Genomic DNA, 21,006 nt, shown 5'->3' on the forward strand with positions numbered 1-21,006 from the left:
GGGAACAGGGGGGGACTTAGCTGGAAATACAAATAGCAGATACATTCCATTACAGCAGTGCCATCATTGGTTTGGGCAACAAGTTTCTCCATATTGTTAAACTCAGACATTTCAGAATTCACAAAGTCAAACACAGACTGCGCATCTCGCCCACTTGACATATCAAAGTAGCTCAAGAAACTTTTCTCCCTGGGGCCTGGAGTTCTTCCTTTTCCGGTAACCTAACCAGGAAAACTCTGGACCCTATAGGGTATGACAATGATTCATCAGTTGTAAAAAGGTTTTATATGGGCATGATGGGACCAGTTTTTCTATATGGTCATATGGTTTTAAAAAACTCTTGAAAAAAACTCCTGGCCCTGGGGGGGATGAAAACCCTGTCAAACTGCATCAACCTTATACTTGTTCATAGAATTTGTGATGAGTGTGATAGAAGAAGTCAGGCACAGGAGGGTAATCACCGAATGCAGAGTTTATTCCGTCGTACACACATAGCGCTGGATAGCGACAAACGAAACAGGCACAGGGGAAATATCTACCCCGGTAATAACAAGGTACGAGTAGCTTCACTGCGCTACACTACTCTCACAAAGAAACAATCACCCACAAGGACAAGGGGGGCAGAGGGAACACTTATACACAGACTAATGAGGGGATAAGAACCAGGTGTGTGTGATTGACAAGACAAGACAAATGGAATGATGAATAATAGAGCGGCAGTGGCTAGTAAGCCGGTGACGACGAACGCCGAAGCCTGCCCGAACAAGGAAGGGAGGCAGCCTCTGCGGAAGTCGTGACAGAATTATATTTAGACTAGACTAACAGGGGGGTTTCCTCTACCCAGACACAGAGACAACAACTGATAGACAATATAACTCACAGGGCTGAGCTTGCTTTATGCAGTTTGCATCATCTAAGCCTATGCAACTGTAGGCCTCATAAAAAATGTACTCACAGTCTGTCATCACTATTATGTTGATTGATTAATTCCAGTTAATTCTTTTGGATTGAAAAGGTATAGGCAGCCTAGCCAGCCCAAGTTAGAATATAAACCACATTTGATCACATTCACATTTTCTCCTGACAAACAAATGGGCTATACAGTGAGGGAAACAAGTATTTGATCCCCTGCTGATTTTGTACGTTTGCCCACTGACAAAGACATGATCAGTCTATAATTTTAATGGTAGGTTTATTTGAACAGTGAGGGACAGAATAACAACAACAAAATCCAGAAAAATGCATGTCAAAAATGTTATAAATTGATTTGCATTTTAATGAGGGAAATAAGTATTTGACCCCTCTGCAAAACATGACTTAGTACTTGGTGGCAAAACCCTTGTTGGCAATCACAGAGGTCAGACGTTTCTTGTAGTTGGCCACCAGGTTTGCACACATCTCAGGAGGGATTTTGTCCCACTCCTCTTTGCAGATCTTCTCCAAGTCATCAAGGTTTCGAGGCTGACGTTTGGCAACTCGAACCTTCAGCTCCCTCCACAGATTTTCTATGGGATTAAGGTCTGGAGACTGGCTAGGCCACTCCAGGACCTTAATGTGCTTCTTCTTGAGCCACTCCTTTGTTGCCTTGGCCGTGTGTTTTGGGTCGTTGTCATGCTGGAATACCCATCCATGACCCATTTTCAATGCCCTGGCTGAGGGAAGGAGGTTCTCACCCAAGATTTGACGGTACATGGCCCCGTCCATCGTCCCTTTGATGCGGTGAAGTTGTCCTGTCCCCTTAGCAGAAAACACGCCCAAAGCATAATGTTTCCACCTCCATGTTTGACGGTGGGGATGGTGTTCTTGGGGTCATAGGCAGCATTCCTCTTCCTCCAAACACAGCGAGTTGAGTTGATGCCAAAGAGCTCGATTTTGGTCTCATCTGACCACAACACTTTCACCCAGTTCTCCTCTGAATCATTCAGATGTTCATTGGCAAACTTCAGACGGGCCTGTATATGTGCTTTCTTGAGCAGGGGGACCTTGCGGGCGCTGCAGGATTTCAGTCCTTCACGGCGTAGTGTGTTACCAATTGTTTTCTTGGTGACTATGGTCCCAGCTGCCTTGAGATCATTGACAAGATCCTCCCGTGTAGTTCTGGGCTGATTCCTCACCATTCTCATGATCATTGCAACTCCACGAGGTGAGATCTTGCATGGAGCCCCAGGCTGAGGGAGATTGACAGTTATTTTGTGTTTCTTCCATTTGCGAATAATCGCACCAACTGTTGTCACCTTCTCACCAAACTGCTTGGCGATGGTCTTGTAGCCCATTCCAGCCTTGTGTAGGTCTACAATCTTGTCCCTGACATCCTTGGAGAGCTCTTTGGTCTTGGCCATGGTGGAGAGTTTGGAATCTGATTGATTGATTGCTTCTGTGGACAGGTGTCTTTTATACAGGTAACAAGCTGAGATTAGGAGCACTCCCTTTAAGAGTGTGCTCCTAATCTCAGCTTGTTACCTGTATAAAAGACACCTGGGAGCCAGAAATCTTTCTGATTGAGAGGGGGTCAAATACTTATTTCCCTCATTAAAATGCAAATCAATTTATAACATTTTTGACATGCATTGTTCTGGATTTTTTTGTTGTTATTCTGTCTCTCACTGTTCAAATAAACCTACCATTAAAATTATAGACTGATCATTTCTTTGTCAGTGGGAAAACGTACAAAATCAGCAGGGGATCAAATACTTTTTTCCCTCACTATAAATACATAACATTACCAATTAGTTTACCCTGACCGGATGGACAGGGCACATAGGCTGTATGCAGCTGCTATTATTAGTAGCCTACAGTTGATCAGACTGAAAAAACATCTAATTTTCATCCCATACAGCATGACAGATCTCTAATGTTTAGATGTAGCCTAGGCACTGCAACATTTATGTCATGAGTTTTTGCTTGTGTCTGTCCGGAGTGATTATGTGTTATCACCATTGATAAATAGCCTAAATACTGGAGGAAAGTGGAAAGCCTACATGAGCGCGCACGAAAAACATGCGCTGTCAACCTCTCTTTTTAATCTCACTTTTAATGGATGATGCGATGGAAGCGATCAAGTCATTCTGAATTGATTTCGACATCCCTGAGAAGACAGTAGAAACGTCCATATGATCAGCAAGTAAAGCATTGTAACGTGCAATTACCTCTGCAAGCTCCTTGTAGTTGTCCTTGTTAGCTGAACTTTCCGTGTAATTGTGCCCTTAAAAGCCAATTTATGCTTCATCAGAAAATGTGGTTGAAGGCTTCGTATGGAGGGTGTGCCGCATTGCAAAACATTGTGTTTTAATCAGTTATTTGGTGACGTGAATATATTTAGTATAGTTTTGTCTAAAAGGATATATTTTAGAATGTTTCATTATTTTTTATTTTTCTGAAATTCACTGAGTAAGATGGTCCTCCCCTTCCTCCTCTGAGGAGCCTCCACTGGTACACACATGCACACACGTACACACACAAACACGCACGCGCGCGCACACTCGGACACACTTGGACACACACTCACTCTTGTCATTAGTTTATCTTAAGCGCTGCTTGTAGACCTTTATAACAACAGAAGTGCAATGAGCTGACATGAGGTGAGTGAGATTGTGAGAGTGTTGCTGAGGGAGGGAGAGTGTGGCTTTCTGCCCTGTCCCCTCCCCTTCCCCCACACTGACCACGGGAGACTGGAACTAGGTGCTTTGATCACAGCAGCTCACAACAGCAACTCCTATCAATACAAAGGAACACATGGCCATGGAGCAGTATTCTGATTAGTGTTCCAAGGGAAGTTTGTCTGTGTTGCTACCAATACTTTTTTGCAGATCAATATACAGTGGGGGAAAAAAGTATTTAGTCAGCCACCAATTGTGCAAGTTCTCTCACTTAAAAAGATGAGAGAGGCCTGTAATTTTCATCATAGGTACACGTCAACTATGACAGACAAAATGAGAAAAAAAAATCCAGAAAATCACATTGTTGGATTTTTAATGAATTGATTTGCAAATTATGGTGGAAAATAAGTATTTGGTCAATAACAAAAGTTTCTCAATACTTTGTTATATACCCTTTGTTGGCAATGACACAGGTCAAACGTTTTCTGTAAGTCTTCACAAGGTTTTCACACACTGTTGCTGGTATTTTGGCCCATTCCTCCATGCAGATCTCCTCTAGAGCAGTGATGTTTTGGGGCTGTCGCTGGGCAACACAGACTTTCAACTCCCTCCAAAGATTTTCTATGGGGTTGAGATCTGGAGAATGGCTAGGCCACTCCAGGACCTTGAAATGCTTCTTACGAAGCCACTCCTTCGTTTCCCGGGCGGTGTGTTTGGGATCATTGTCATGCTGAAAGACCCAGCCACGTTTCATCTTCAATGTCCTTGCTGATGGAAGGAGGTTTTGACTCAAAATCTCACGATACATGGCCCCATTCATTCTTTCCTTTACACGGATCAGTCGTCCTGGTCCCTTTGCAGAAAAACAGCCCCAAAGCATGATGTTTCCACCCCCATGCTTCACAGTAGGTATGGTGTTCTTTGGATGCAACTCAGCATTCTTTGTCCTCCAAACACGACGAGTTGAGTTTTTACCAAAAAGTTCTATTTTGATTTCATCTGACCATATGACATTCTCCCAATCCTCTTCTGGATCATCCAAATGCACTCTAGCAAACTTCAGACGGGCCTGGACATGTACTGGCTTAAGCAGGGGGACACGTCTGGCACTGCAGGATTTGAGTCCCTGGCGGCGTAGTGTGTTACTGATGGTAGGCTTTGTTACTTTGGTCCCAGCTCTCTGCAGGTCATTCACTAGGTCCCCCCGTGTGGTTCTGGGATTTTTGCTCACCGTTCTTGTGATCATTTTGACCCCACGGGGTGAGATCTTGCGTGGAGCCCCAGATCGAGGGAGATTATCAGTGGTCTTGTATGTCTTCCATTTCCTAATAATTGCTCCCACAGTTGATTTCTTCAAACCAAGCTGCTTACCTATTGCAGATTCAGTCTTCCCAGCCTGGTGCAGGTCTACAATTTTGTTTCTGGTGTCCTTTGACAGCTCTTTGGTCTTGGCCATAGTGGAGTTTGGAGTGTGACTGTTTGAGGTTGTGGACAGGTGTCTTTTATACTGATAACAAGTTCAAACAGGTGCCATTAATACAGGTAACGAGTGGAGGACAGAGGAGCCTCTTAAAGAAGAAGTTACAGGTCTGTGAGAGCCAGAAATCTTGCTTGTTTGTAGGTGACCAAATACTTATTTTCCACCATAATTTGCAAATAAATTCATAAAAAATCCTACAATGTGATTTTCTAGATTTTTTCTCTCTCAATTTGTCTGTCATATTTGCCGTGTACCTATGATGAAAATTACAGGCCTCTCTCATCTTTTTAAGTGGGAGAACTTGCACAATTGGTGGCTGACTAAATACTTATTTTCCCCACTGTATGCACGCACCACTTTTCTGTTATTTATTTTTTTGAATTTTTTGAAACAAGTTATTTTTTGAATTTCACTTCACCAATTTGGACTATTTTGTGTATGTCTACAACATGAAATCCAAATAAAAATCCATTTAAATTACAGGTTGTAATGCAACAAAATAGGAAAAACGCCAAGGGGGATGAATACTTTTGCAAGGCACTGTATGTGGGAAGGTGGGATTTAAAACTGTGAAGTGGTTCTGAGCATAATTTGTTGCTGATTAATGGCAGAAATTAACAATTTCTCTGAACCTCGCCTGCCCAGACCGACAGAGGTGAACAGTAATAAGGAGTTGATATGGAGAGCTGTTCATAAAAGATTACGTAGGCTCTTTTATATTTTATGATGGATTTCTGGTGTTACTAAAAAACCACCACACCTCATTTCAGTTTGACATGAAATGTCACAGGTTTGTCGCTAGTCCGCTACATAGTGGACTTTGAATAATCTTTCATGTAAATATGCTTTTATGTTTTCCAGCTAGAAAGTGTACTGTTTGGGGCCAGAAACAGCGACTGTGGCCCTAAGCTTCGAGGCCATGAATTGCTTCAAAGGGCGTTTTGGACAGGATGTGGAGAAACAGGACAAAAAGCTGTCAAAACCAAGATGGGATACCCCCAAAAACAAGGTGATGGATGTTTTGATGGAAGTGATCAATTTAGCAATAACTTATTTTGTTAAATCACACAGTCATTTCTCTCCATCTTATTTAACCCCTTTCTTTCTTTCTTTCTTTCTTTCTTTCTTTCTTTCTTTCTTTCTTTCTTTCTTTCTTTCTTTCTTTCACATGAACAACACCCAGGTGCCCACAGACCGGACCATGGTGGTGGGCGGCAGGCAAGGTGGGGGTGGTAAAGGTTCCAACCGTTCAGGAGGCACCCTGAGGAAACGGCGGCAGCGATACGTGGAGAAGGACGGCAAGTGCAACGTGCATCACGGCAACGTGCGCGAGAAATACCGCTACATGACAGACATCTTCACTACCCTGGTGGACCTGAAGTGGCGCTTTAACCTGCTGGTGTTCACCCTGGTCTACACAACCACCTGGGTGTTCTTCGGTCTCATCTGGTGGCTCATCGCCTACATCCGCGGAGACCTGGACCACACTGATGATGGAGACTGGATCCCCTGCGTCAACAACCTCAACGGCTTCGTCTCCGCCTTCCTCTTCTCCATCGAGACGGAGACCACCATCGGCTACGGCTATCGGGTCATCACTGATAAATGCCCAGAGGGGATTCTTCTGCTGTTAGTCCAGGCCATCCTGGGATCCATCGTCAATGCCTTCATGGTGGGATGCATGTTCGTCAAGATCTCCCAGCCCAAGAAGCGAGCCGAGACGCTCATGTTCTCCCACAAGGCGGTGATCTCTGTGAGGGACAGCAAGCTGTGTCTGATGTTCAGGGTCGGAGACCTGAGGAACTCACACATTGTGGAGGCCTCCATCCGGGTCAAGCTGATCCGCTCCAAGCAGACCAAGGAAGGGGAGTTTATCCCGCTCAACCAGACGGATATTAATGTGGGCTTCGATACGGGGGACGACAGGCTCTTCCTGGTGTCACCACTCATCATCTGTCACGAGTTCAACGAGGGCAGTCCCTTCTGGGAGATCTCCCAGGAACAGCTGGAGAGGGAGGAGTTTGAGGTAGTGGTCATCCTGGAGGGCATGGTGGAAGCCACAGGTGGGTTCTTCTAATTTAAGGTCAGATTTGCATCTCCTGCTTAATGATGAAGATTTGGATTGGGGGAGGGTAAGCTGATCCTAGATCTGTGCCTACGAGCTTCTACCTGGAGAGATTTTTATTATAATCATAATGATGTAGAAAATGATTATTAAAATAACATTAATAACACTATAATTACAGGTACTTTAACTTATAATATGAGAATCCAATGCAGGTGTGTGTGACCCTGTTTATAAGCATTCATTCACTTGGTGGGATAAAGGGGAGGCAGTCGACAGGAATCACTCAAGACTTGCAGGGTATCACCAATTAACGTTGGCTGTGAATGCACTTGACAAGGACTGCAATTACACTGTCCTAAATGACCACAGCATTGTCCTGTATGCTAATAACCTCTATTGGTGTAGTCTGGCTCCTGGTGAGAAGCAGGAGGGACTCCAGGGAAGCCCGTCTGTGTGTTTGTGGGAGAATCCCAGACCTGTCAATAGCACAGCCTCTGGGAAATTAAACGAGCAGAAGATGTTGAGGGAATTCAGGTCGGAATGGTGATTGAATTGGGTCGTTCCACCAATTTGGTGCCTTTTGAGAAGTGTAACTTGGTCAAAATAAACATTTGATTTCACCTAATTCTGTCATAAAGAGCACATGTTCAACTTAATAAAAAACAAGTTTTCCCATGTCAAGAGGATAAATAAAATGAAAAAGACTATAGTAAGTGCCTATTAAGTGCCAAATAAAGTAACAGGGTTGAACGTAACAGGGTTTACGATTTCTTCTTAAATCAGCCATAAATCCCCTTGTTCTGTGCAACAAGGAGTGGCAATTGAATGCAAAAAAATGTAATTGTTAAAACATTTCTAGCCTGTCTATCTATGGGTAACAGGGTTGACGTGTTATGTTTGACCCGCTCAGTTTTCCACCACAAAACAGCAGAAAATGGCCAAAAAGAGTAGAACCAGCTCACCTGCTTTTACTATATGATTTGACTATTAGATGTTTAATGTTTCTTTTAAAAAGGAATAGTTTCACCATATTAAAACGAGAGTTCAGTTCACGTAACGGGGTTGACCTTAAAATAAGGGACAGACGTAAATGAATCACTAATCATATGAAATAAATAGTAATCTTCAGAATTGACTTTGTCAAAGCAACAAAATAACTAGGGCTTTCAATGATGGTGAAACTTGGAGACATTTTGGGATTGTGGGTTAAAATCTTCCTAGAAGTGACACAGGGTTGACAGAGAGACATGTGAAAAGGCTGGATTTTGGCACTTTAGCAAGCCTTTAGTCATATTAAAATTAGGATTGATTGAATTTTCCATATGGTCTATATTAAAGGGCACTTCATTTAATATAACAGGCTTTTAAAATTCAATATTGGTGCACAATTTATACTTAAAACATCAAAGGGATGCAAAAGGCACTCTTTTCATGGAACGACCCAATTCCCTTATCCCTCCCACCGGCAATGATTCTCGGTCCAGGAGTGGGCGGTGGCAGTGAACTGAACTACTGTCGCTTTGATTCAAAGACACACTGCAGGTGATTTACCTTCAGTTTTGTTTATGAGGATGCAGACTGGGTGGGTGTTATTGCTTCACATTTGTTTTTGATATTCTACTCAATATATAGACTTTGGTTTAACAGGGGGATAACTTTTGATCCATCGCACAGCAAGGGCTGGTTTTTCCTCAGTATCCCATGTCAATATTGACGGTTTAGTCAAGGGGACAAACTAAAATCTGATGCGGTTTTGAATTTTTAAAAGCTATCGACAGCAGTTGGTTGTTTTGCTCTTTTCCCTCAGGAAGCAAACCCAATCAGGCCTTGAAGTGGGATTTGCCTGAAGTAGGAAAGAGTTTACTGGTTTGCTGTTAATCTCTCAGGTGCTTAGAGAACGGAAGCTTCTGCAACGTAGACGCAGGGAGTCAGGCAGCAAGTGCAGTTGGTGAGTTTAATAACGAAGACCATGAAGACATACAAAACAAGAGACGCGTACTGGGCATGAAAAACAAAACCAATACTGCCTGAAGACTGAGGCTACTGAGGGCTAAATAAAGGAGAAGGAATCAAGGTACTGATGAAGTCCAGGTGTGCATAACGATGGGGACCAGGTGTGAGTAATGATGGTTGCCAGGACCGGTGGTTAGTAGACCAGCGAGAGCGCCAGAACGGGAGTAGGCGTGACAACTGCGTTTATCTCTTATTCTTATTCATACTCTCAACTCATACGGTGCTCAAAGGCTTTGTTTAGTTTTTCTAGATGCTTCATGAAAATACATAGGCTAATTGGTATGTTGATTGTATATTAAGAATTATCATCATCAGGCTTAGTATGTAGGTATCCCACTCTATACATGATACCATTGAATTGCCAGTTGTATTTTTTCTTCATTCAGCGGGCTGTTTATATTCAAAGAAGCACAGCTATATCATTATAATTTAATAAATTTGATGCAGGTGCAATGCAAATGAAGTGATATACATTTACATTATGGCTGCTGAAAAAAATAACTTGATACAGTACAAGGTTGTGAATCATCCAACCCGCAACCCCTTACTTCTCTTAATATCAGTGTGTGTATGTGTGTGTATGTGTGTGTGTACATTGGTCTGTCTGCCTTGATATACTCCTGGCGCTGGCTGTGCATGGTCTGTTGGTTTGTTTCTTCATTTCTGTGGATAATATGTACTGTAATTGATGTGGTTCTTCAAGGTTCACTTGAGCAGAGGATGAAAATGCTGACAAGCTATTTATAGGCAATCCACGTATAAATATTCAGAAAGGTGTGTGTTTGTTTGTGTGTGTGTGTGTTTGTGTGTGTGTTTATCTGTCTGTGTTTCTGCATCTGTGCGTTTGATGTGTGTACACGTGTGTGATTGAAAGAGAAGATGCACATCTCTGTATTACAACCACTCGTCAGCCTATTTCCTTTTCCCAGTGAGATCTTGTCTCACTCTCTTGTCTCAGTTGTTTTAATACAACCCTGGAAACCCTGCTAAAATGTTTGCACAATGAAAGGAGTACAGCTCATTTAAAGTCAGGAAGACAAAGCATAGTGAATCTTAATTAGATCCACAAAGCACAACGACCCAGCTTGGGTCCAGGTCTTAAGATAGTTCCATGACAAGGGATTTAAAAAAATATATGTTTAGATCATACCCAATCACACAGTCGTTTCGAGTTCCTATCCTCAATTTCATGTCATTAATGTCTGTCTCCCGCCCCCCTCTCTCTCTCAAGGAATGACATGCCAGGCGCGCAGCTCATACCTAGACTCAGAGGTTCTGTGGGGGGAGCGCTTCACCCCTGTGCTCTCCCTAGAGGAGGGCTTCTACGAGGTGGACTATGAATCCTTCCACCACACCTACCCTACCCCGACCCCCACCTGCTCTGCCCGAGAGCTGGCCGAGCTGGACAAGAAGGGAGAGGCCATCCCCCTACCTCCCCAGTCCCCACCTCCAGTCCTGGAGCCGCCCCCACCACGTCCAGAGAAGGAGGAAGACAGAGGGGAGGAAGAGGTGGGGGTGGAGGCGATAGGGGATGGAGAGGGGGAGAACGTTAGCAATGGAGATGCGAACAGGATGGATGATGGGCATGAATGAGTGTGCATTGGTGAAAACACAGACCATGTCATCCGATGATGCTGCTCACTGGTTTAAAACACGTTCATACATGGAACAGAGGCTACAAGAGGCAAGATTTCAAATCCACAACATCATGAAGATGGGCAAGAAGTACTTGTGCAAGTGACTCAATGTCTCAAATGGCTTTGATATCAAACTTCATCAACTGATCAAGTGTCAAACATAAACTATGATATCCTATAGTTTTTGACTGCTATTAGAGGGACCAAAGGTAAGACTTCATGGGGACTCTTCATTTTTTTATTACAGCATTTAGTGCCAATATTCTGATCTAAAACAACTTGGATAACTGGGTGAATATGATTTTAAAAGTTTCAAATAATGGTATGTAAATTATTGAATACTTTTAACTAGAGCAATGTGTGTAAGAATGAATGTGAAAGATGATAAATTAAAGGAGGCCTGGCCAAATGCCCTTCCATTTCAAGTATTTTGATACACACGTTATGCTTACATGTGTTCATTTTCGTGAAATGAATATTTACTTTGTATTGAAATCTTAAATCACTAAGGTTGTAAGGCCTTTGCCTTTTAATTAATTGTTTAAAGTTATGGTTTGGATTTCTTACACCATTTTGTTGGCTTCACAAATGATCCTGTTCATGGCATTTTGGAAGGGTTTGCTATTAGTGGGCTTTGCCAACCACCTAATAAAATAAATAACTGAGCGCTTATCATGGAATTTGAAATGATTGAAGTCTTTTTCATTAATTTTTTCATTTTACATTCACACCATGGTGACCACACACATAGGTTTTTAGAGGTTGATCATTCACTCTGAGGTTGTGCCATTTTGAGTCTTACCTTGGTGAAGATTTCCCTCTACTGGCTGTAGAACGTCATGACAAGCACAACCTGGTCCTCTCAGGTCTCTCTCCAACTTCTTCCAAGCCTGATCAAGTAAGAAAAAGGTGAGGGGAATGACTAATCAGTTCATTTTTGTTATGCAGTCATATATAAGTAAGTCATTAATCATCAGACAAGGCCTAAAATCCCCAAACACAAGCAAATTGTGACATTGGCAAGTATGGTGAAAGGTGTGTTTATCATAATGAAGCAGCAGGGGCCCCTTAAAACTGCACCCACTCTCATTGTAAACAAGTAATACTGCACTGCCACAGAAATCAAACTCAAAACGACAAAAAACCATCAAATCGCACAGAAATCAAATTATACATAAATCAAATCATACACAATCAAAGTCATACATGTGATCGCTAAGGTGACAGGCATAATACAAGTTATACAAATTGTTGTCATGTAGTCCAGGGCAGAGGTAGCTCTCGAGAACCCAAGGGATCATACCCAGCCCTCTTGGGTTCTCATTTGAACCATTGACCACAGCTCGGCCAATTTGTTTATTATAAACTGGGTGGTTTGAGCCCTGAACGCTGATTGGCTGACAGCCGTGGGATATACCACGGGTATGACAAAACATTTATTTTTACTGCTCTAATTACGTTGGTAACCAGTTTATAATAGCAATAAGGCACCACAGGGGTTTGTGGTATATGGCCAATTTACCACGGCTAAGGGCTGTATCCAGGCACTCCGCGTTGCGTCGTGCATAAGAACAGCCCTTAGAAGTGGTATATTGGCCATATACCACACCCCCTCGTAATCCTTGCATGCAATATGCATTTGGAAACCTCAGAAACTATACTTTCATATCCCCCCAAAATAGTTCAGGGGTCGCATTAGCGCAGAATTCTGCCAAAAAATAATGATAAAACGCATAAGAAATATCTTAATGCGTTTTGTAAATCTAAAATGCTTCTTACTGTAATTTCTGCTTGCCATTAGACAAATGTTGTGCTTGACTTGCATTTCTCCAGTCGGATGAGAATTCACCAACAGCATTCTATCTGCAGACAGCGCTCTGACCCATGTGTACTTTTCTCTGGTACTTTTCTCGGTGTAGCCTACTTTTCTCTGGTACTTTTCTCGGTGTAGCCTACTTTTCTATGGTAAAATGCAAGATTAACTTCAATTAAAACATTAGGAAATGTAGCTGGCTACATTCTTTCTATGATAAACAATAGAAATATAATGTCCTTGTTTTTTCATTGTAAGCTCATTTACTTGTGTGGCTGCTATCCAAATGGCGTTGTACTTATGTTGTCATGTCAAGCTATTTTCTGGTGAATGTGTTGCAGTAATATATTTTCTGTGAAGGAAAACTATAGTTGCACACCCCTGATCACTCTATGATCAGGTGAAATGGTCTAAAACACAGATTTTTTGATGGTCTGCATTTTGAAAATGCAGATTTCTGAACTCTAACGTTTTACAAATACAAAAGATATACTTACTGTGTGCTGTTTTAACACAGAATCACACAGAGGTATTTTGCGTTGCACATTTACCTGAACTACAACACTTCCTGAGCAAATGGAAACTTGGGAGGGAACAAAAAAAACGTGGCTTGAAGCTTTGCCACACTAAAAATCTGTGGTAAAACATCTAACAGTAGCCAGTGTATATTTTGCAGTCTATTTGTAACGTTTTTTTGGGATGATAATTAAGTTGAGTGTTCAAGGTTTCCAAAACCGTATAGGAATCAAGGATCAATTGTTTTTAGGTAGAACATTTCACGCTTTGGTCAGCTCCCCTCAGCTAAATCAAAAGAAAGATTCAATTACTCTAATGCATTGGAGTCAGAAGGGCCGAGGATAGGCTCCTTCACACAGAGCTCAATCTAAAAATGCATATAATCTTGAATAATATTTTTTTGTTGGATAGCTAGAATTCACACTAAATACAATTGAATATCCATGGAGAACAACTTTTTGATATCTTGTATGTTGTCACCATAGTCCCTATGGCAGGGGTCCCCAACTACATTCAGCCACGGGATGATTCAGACCCTTTACTAAGTACTTTGTTGAAGCACCTTTGGCAACGATTACAGCCTGGAGTCTTCTTGGGTATGACGCTACAAGCTTGGTACACCTGTATTTGGGGAGTTTCTCCCATTCTTGTCAAGCCCTGTCAGGTTGGATGGAGAGCGTCGCTGCACAGCTATTTTGAGGTCTCTCCAGAGATGTTCAATCGGGTTCAAATCCGAGCTCTGGCTGGGCCACTCAAGGACATTGAGAGACTTGTCCCGAAGCCACTCCTGCATTGTCTTGGCTGTGTGCTTAGGGTCGTTGTCCTGTTGGAAGGTGAACCTTCTCCCCAATCTGAGGTCCTGAGCGCTCTGGAGCAGGTTTTCATCAAGGAGCTCTCTGTACTTTGCTCCGTTCATCTTTCCCTCGATCCTGACTGGTCTCCCAGTCCCGGCCGCTGAATAATTTTCCCACAGCATGATGCTGCAACCACCATGCTTCACCGTAGGGATGGTGCCAGGTTTCCTCCAGAAGTGACGCTTGGCATTCAGGCCAAAGAGTTCAATCTTGGTTTCATCAGACCAGATAATCTTTTTTCTCATGGTCTGAGAGTCCTTTAGGTGCCTTTTGGCAAACTTCAAGCGGGCTGTCATGTGCCTTTTACTGAGGAGTGGCTTCCGCCTGGCCACTACCATAAAGGCCTGATTGGTGGAATGCTGCAGAGTGCCCATCTCCACAGAGTGACCATCGGGTTCTTGGTCACCTCCCTGACCAAGGCCCTTCTCCCCCGATTGCTCAGTTTGTCCGGGCGGCCAGCTCTAGGAAGGTGGGTCCAAACTTCTTCCATTTAAGAATGATGGAGGCTACTGTGTTCTTGGGGACCTTCAATGCTGCAGAAAGTTTTAGGTACCCTTCCCCAGATCTGTCTCTGAGCTCTACGGACAATTCAATCGACCTCATGGCTTGGTTTTTGCTCTGACATGCATTGTCTGTCAAGGGCTGATGTGGATGCGGTGTTGGAGTCAGGCGCAGGACACAGAAGCTTAGTCGAACCGACTTTAATTGTCACAAAGACAAATACAAAATAACGGGCCTCAAAACACAGGAGGCGAGCGATTACGCAAAAGGTGCGTAAAACACTAAACACTAGAAAACAATAAACATACACCAACGGACAGGCGTTCAACAACACACAACTGCAAACAAAACCAAAGGAAACTTATAGGTGACCTAATCAATACATAATACGAAACAGGTGCACCAACAAGACAAAACCAAACAAACATAGAGAACATCAAGCGGTAGCAGCTAGTACTCCGGGGACGACGAACGCCGAAGCCTGCCCGAACAAGGAGGAGGAGCAGTCTCGGCGGAATTTGTGACAGTACCCCCCCCCTTGACGCGCGGCTCCAGCCGTGCGCCGACCCCGGCCTCGGGGACGGCCAGGAGGACGTGGAGCAGGGCGCGTAGGATACTCCGGTGGAACTCAGTCAGGAGGGATGGATCTAAAATGTCCCTCCTAGGCACCCAGCACCGTTCCTCCGGACCGTACCCCTCCCACTCCACGAGATATTGTAGACCCCCCATCCGACGTCTCGAATCCACGATGGACCGGACTGAGTACGCCGGAGCCCCCTCGATGTCCAGTGGGGGCGGAGGGGTCTCTCTTATCTCACTCTCCTGGAGTGGACCAGCTACCACCGGCCTGAGGAGAGACACATGGAACGAGGGGTTAATGTGATAGTCATTAGGCAGTTGCAACTTGTAACACACCTCGTTCAATCTCCTCAGGACTTTAAATGGCCCCACAAACTGCCGGCCAAGCTTCCGGAAGGGCAGGCGAAGGGGCAGGTTTCGAGTCGAGAGCCAGACTCGATCTCCAGGGGCGTATACTGGACCCTCACTGCGGTGGAGATCGGCGCTCGCCTTCTGCCTGCGGATGGCCCGCTGCAGATGTACGTGTGCAGCGTTTCACGTCTCCTCCGAGCGCCGAAACCACTCATCCACCGCAGGAGCCTCGATCTGGCTCTGATGCCATGGTGCCAGAACCGGCTGATACCCTAACACGCACTGAAAAGGGGTCAGGTTAGTAGAGGAGTGGCGAAGAGAGTTCTGAACCATCTCTGCCCAGGGGATATACCCCGACCACTCCTCCTGCCGGCCCTGGAAATATGATCTCAGAAACCTACCCACATCCTGGTTCACTCTCTCCACCTGCCCATTACTCTCAGGGTGGTAACCCGAGGTAAGGCTAACCGAGACCCCCAAGCGTTCCATGAACGCCCTCCAGACTCTAGAGGTGAATTGGGGACCCCGATCAGACACTATATCCTCGGGAACCCCGTAGTGCCGGAAGACGTGGGTGAACAAAGCCTCAGCGGTCTGTAGGGCAGTAGGGAGACCCGGCATTGGAATGAGACGACAGGCCTTAGAGAACCGATCCACAACGACCAGAATAGTGGTATTCCCCTGAGAGGAGGGAAGGTCCGTGACAAAGTCCACCGAGAGGTGAGACCACGGCCGTTGTGGAATGGGCAGGGGTTGTAACTTCCCCCTGGGCAGGTGTCTAGGCGCCTTACACTGAGCGCACACCGAGCAGGAGGAGACATAAACCCTCACGTCCCTAGCCAATGTTGGCCACCAGTACTTAACACTAAGGCAGTGCACTGTCCGGCCAATACCTGGATGTCCAGAGGAGGGTGACGTATGAGCCCAATAGATGAGACGATCACGGGACCTTGAGCGGCACGTACGTCCGACCCACTGGACACTCTGGGGGAGTAGGGTCGGTGCGTAACGCCCGCTCAATTTCCGCATCGACCTCCCATACCACCGGTGCCATCAGACAAGACTCCGGCAGTATGGGAGTGGGCTCAATGGACCTCTCCTCTGTGTCATACCGCCGGGACAGGGCGTCTGCCTTACCGTTCTGGGACCCTGGGATGTAAGTGATCTTAAAAACGAACCGGGTCAGAAACATGTTCCACCTAGCCTGACGAGGGTTCAATCTCCTAGCTGCCCGGATGTACTCCAGGTTACGATGGTCAGTCAGAATGAGAAAAGGGTGTTGAGCCCCCTCAAGCCAATGCCTCCACACCTTTAGGGCTTGAACCACGGCTAACAGCTCCCTGTCCCCTACGTCATAATTACATTCCGCCGGGCTGAGCTTTTTAGAATAAAAAGCGCAGGGACGGAGCTTAGGAGGCGTGCCGGAGCGTTGCGACAGTACTGCCCCAATACCGGCCTCTGACGCGTCCACCTCTACCTGGAACGCTAAAGCGGGGTCCGGGTGCGCCAGCACCGGAGCCGAAGTGAACAGGTCCTTCAGTTTACAAAACGCCCTGTCCGCTTCAGCCGACCACTGCAAACGCACCGGGCCCCCCTTCAGCAGGGAAGTAATGGGAGCTGCTACCTGTCCAAAACCCCGGATAAACCTCCGGTAGTAATTGGCAAAACCCAAAAACTGCTGCACCTCTTTAACAGTGGTTGGGGTTTGCCAGTTACGCACGGCTGACACACGGTCAATCTCCATCTTCACCCCTGACGCTGACAACCGATGACCCAAGAAGGAGATGGACTCCTGGAAAAACAGACATTTCTCTGCCTTGACATACAAGTCATGCTCCAACAGCCTCCCCAACACTCGGCACACCAGGGCTACATGCTCGGCTCGTGTAGCAGAGTACACTAGGATGTCGTCAATGTACACTACCACTCCCTGCCCATGCAGGTCCCGGAAGATCTCGTCCACAAATGATTGGAAGACTGAAGGAGCATTCATTAACCCGTATGGCATGACAAGATACTCATAATGACCTGAGGTGGTACTAAATGCCGTCTTCCAAGTTATAAGCGCTCCTGAGATCCAGTTTTGTGAAGAAACGCGCTCCGCGTAATCATTCAGTCATACTCGCAATCAGAGGAAGAGGGTAACTGTATTTCACAGTGATCTGATTGAGACCACGGTAATCAATACACGGGCGCAACCCTCCATCCTTCTTCTTCACAAAAAAGAAACTCGAGGACGCAGGGGAAGTGGAGGGCCGTATGTACCCCTGTCTCATGGACTCAGCTATGTATGTCTCCATAGCCGCCGTCTCCTCTTGAGACAGAGGATACACATGGCTCCGCGGGAGTGCCGCACCTGTCTGGAGGTTTATCGCACAATCTCCCTGTCTATGAGGTGGCAATCGCGTCGCCCTCGTCTTGCTGAACACGAGTGCCAAATCCTCATACTCAGGGGGAATGTGCATTGCGGGCACTTGGTTCGGACTCTCCACCGTAGTCGCCCCAACGGAAACACCTAAACATCACCCAACACACTGGCCAAAACATTCCTTGAGAGCCCTCTGTTGCCACGAAATGGTGGGGTCATGGGTGATTAACCAAGGAAGCCCCAGCACCACAGGATACGCAGGGGAGTCAATTAGGTACAACTGAATAATCTCCTCATGACCCCCCTGCGTCTTCATCTTTAGTGGCGCTGTGACCTCCCTAATCAACCCAGATCCCAACGGGCGGCTATCTAGGGCATGGACAGGAAAGGGTGCATCAACGGGCAGGAGGGGAATCCCTAACTTAGAATAAAATTTCCGATCAATAAAATTCCCAGCTGCGCCTGAATCGACTAGCGCCTTATGCTGGGAATGAGATGCAACCTGAGGAAATACCACAGGTATACACAAGTGAACAACAGAGAGCTCTGGGTGAGTGGGGCGCCTACTCACCTGAAATGACTCCCCAGTGCGCGACCTGTTGCCCCGATTCCCTGGAGACCCTCCCCAGCACCTAGCCGCAGTGTGTCCTCCACGGCCACAGCTGGTGCAGGGGACGGCCCCCCTCGGGTTCTCTCTCCTTCTCTCTCTAGCACCAGCACCCCCGAGCTCCATAGGGCTCGGCTCGGAGGTGCTGGGGGATGGAATGGACGGCCCCAACTTGGGACGTCCGCGGGTGGCCAGCAGGGTATCCAGACGAATGGACATGTCCACTAGCTGGTCGAAGGACAGGTTGGTGTCCCTGCAGGCCAGCTCTCGACGAACGTCCTCACGCAGGCTACACTGATAGTGGTCGATGAGGGCCCTCTCATTCCACCCCGCATCCGCCGCTAGAGTCCGGAAATCCAGGGCGAACTCCTGTGCACTCCTCTTCCCCTGTCGGAGGTGGAACAGACGCTCCCCCGCCGCTTTACCCTCAGGAGGGTGATCGAAAACAGCCCTGAAGTGGCGGGAGAACTCCCCGTAGCTGATGGTGGCGGCGTCTATTCCCCTCCATTCGGCGTTGGCCCACTCCAACGCCTTGCCGGAGAGACAGGAGATGAGGGCGGAAACGCTCTCGTATCCCGAGGGCGCTGTGTGTATGGTGGCCAGGTAGAGTTCCACCTGAAGGAGGAACCCCTGACACCCGGCTGCGGTGCCATCATACGCCCTCGGGAGCGAGAGCCGAATCCCACTGGATTCCGGAGCTGGTCTGGTGGGGCTGGCCGATGGTGGTGGTAATGTAGGAGGAGGTGTGGGCACGCCTCCCCTTTCCCATCGGCGCAGGGTGTTCATAACCTCCTGCATGGCGGAGCCGAGTTGCTGGATCCTGGCGTCCTGGCAGCTGACCCGATCCTCCAGCGACTCGGTCGCCGCCGCTGCTCCTGCTGACTCCATATTCTGGTGTGTTGTTCTGTCAAGGGCTGATGTGGATGCGGTGTTGGAGTCAGGCGCAGGACACAGAAGCTTAGTCGAACCGACTTTAATTGTCACAAAGACAAATACAAAATAACGGGCCTCAAAACACAGGAGGCGAGCGATTACGCAAACGGTGCGTAAAACACTAAACACTAGAAAACAATAAACATACACCAACGGACAGGCGTTCAACAACACACAACTGCAAACAAAACCAAAGGAAACTTATAGGTGACCTAATCAATACATAATACGAAACAGGTGCACCAACAAGACAAAACCAAACAAACATAGAGAACATCAAGCGGTAGCAGCTAGTACTCCGGGGACGACGAACGCCGAAGCCTGCCCGAACAAGGAGGAGGAGCAGTCTCGGCGGAATTCGTGACATTGTCAACTGTGGGACCTTATATAGACAGGTGTGTGCCTTTCCAAATCATGTCCAATCAATTGAATTTACCACAGGTGGACTCCAATCAAGTTGTAGAAACATCTCAAAGATGATCAATGGAAACAGGATGCACCTGAGCTCAATTTCGAGTCTCATAGCAAAGGCTCTGAATGCTTATATAAATAAGGTATTTACGTTTTTTATTTTATTTTATAAATTAGCAAAAATGTCAGAAAAAATGTTTTCGCTTTGTCATTATGGGATATTGTGTGTAGATTGATGAAGACAATTGTAATATAATCAATTTTAGAACAAGGCTGTAATGTAACAAAATGTGGGAAAAGTGAAGGGGTCTGAATACTTCCCGAATGCACTGTAATAGTACAACCAAGGCAATGTGTGAACCTGCGGGGATAAGAGGCCACAATCCTGTCCTTCATACACCAACCTATCATTAACTTATACAGTACAGTGCATTCCACAAGTGCCAACTCATCCACAGCAATAATACATTCCAATTTAACCTTCAAAGTAAAGAAGTTATGGATCAATTCAATCAAATCTGCAATAGTGTATTTAGCCTACACATTTGCATTTTGTAGACACATGAGCTTTTTTGTAGATGGGAAATTCCATGGTAACGGAATTTCGCTTTGACTCAGATTTTTCACTTTAAAATGTATGCCAACAAAAACCATGTGTAACAAACCATACAACTATGAACAAAGGACTACTTTGAACAATATATAATGGAATTTCCCAAAAACACATTTATTGGAAGAACTATGCAGATGCAAAGTTTGGTAACAGAAATACGTTTTTTTTATGCGAGCATGTTTTCCAAGATTCAAAGGTGTCTGCAGAAATAATGGGGTGTTTGCTATGACATGACACCAAAGAGTTGTAATTATTGTTATTTTTTATGGTTATTGAACAACAGTAGGTAAAGTGGATTTAAATCATGGGTCCCTGACCTGTAATATTCAGAAATGCATAATTATGGAGAGTTCAGAAATCTGCATTTTCAAAACGCAGATCATGAAAGAAATCTGCCTTTTAAAACATACATTAGTTCAACACATTCGGCAGAAAATAGTTTCATTTTCATCAGATGACAACAGAAGTGCAACGCTATTTTGCTAAAAGCAACAAGTAAATGAGCTTTCAATGAAAAGCAGGTTTTCTTTGTTGCAAAAACTATGCATGGCCATCATATTTCTAATGTTTATCATAGAAAGAATGTAGCCAGCTACATTTCCTAATGTTTTGTTTGAAGTTAATCTGGCATTTTACTGGAGAAACGTAGGCTACACCGAGAAAAGT

General features: G+C 45.4%; 1 protein-coding gene across 1 annotated transcript; it reads left to right on the plus strand.

Annotated features, from left to right (window-relative positions):
- Positions 1 to 5,995: 5,995 nt before the first annotated feature.
- LOC311116342 (G protein-activated inward rectifier potassium channel 4-like) lies at positions 5,996 to 10,750 on the plus strand (the record flags this gene model as incomplete). Its single annotated transcript, XM_084157403.1, has 3 exons — positions 5,996 to 6,085; positions 6,260 to 7,139; positions 10,389 to 10,750. The coding sequence occupies 3 exons, from the start codon at positions 5,996 to 5,998 to the stop codon at positions 10,748 to 10,750; spliced, it is 1,332 nt and encodes a 443-aa protein (XP_084013529.1).
- Between the last annotated feature and the right edge of the window lie 10,256 nt (positions 10,751 to 21,006).

This window comes from Coregonus lavaretus (assembly GCF_964263955.1).
Source record: "Coregonus lavaretus genome assembly, chromosome: 3".
In the NCBI taxonomy this organism is placed as follows: domain Eukaryota; kingdom Metazoa; phylum Chordata; class Actinopteri; order Salmoniformes; family Salmonidae; genus Coregonus; species Coregonus lavaretus.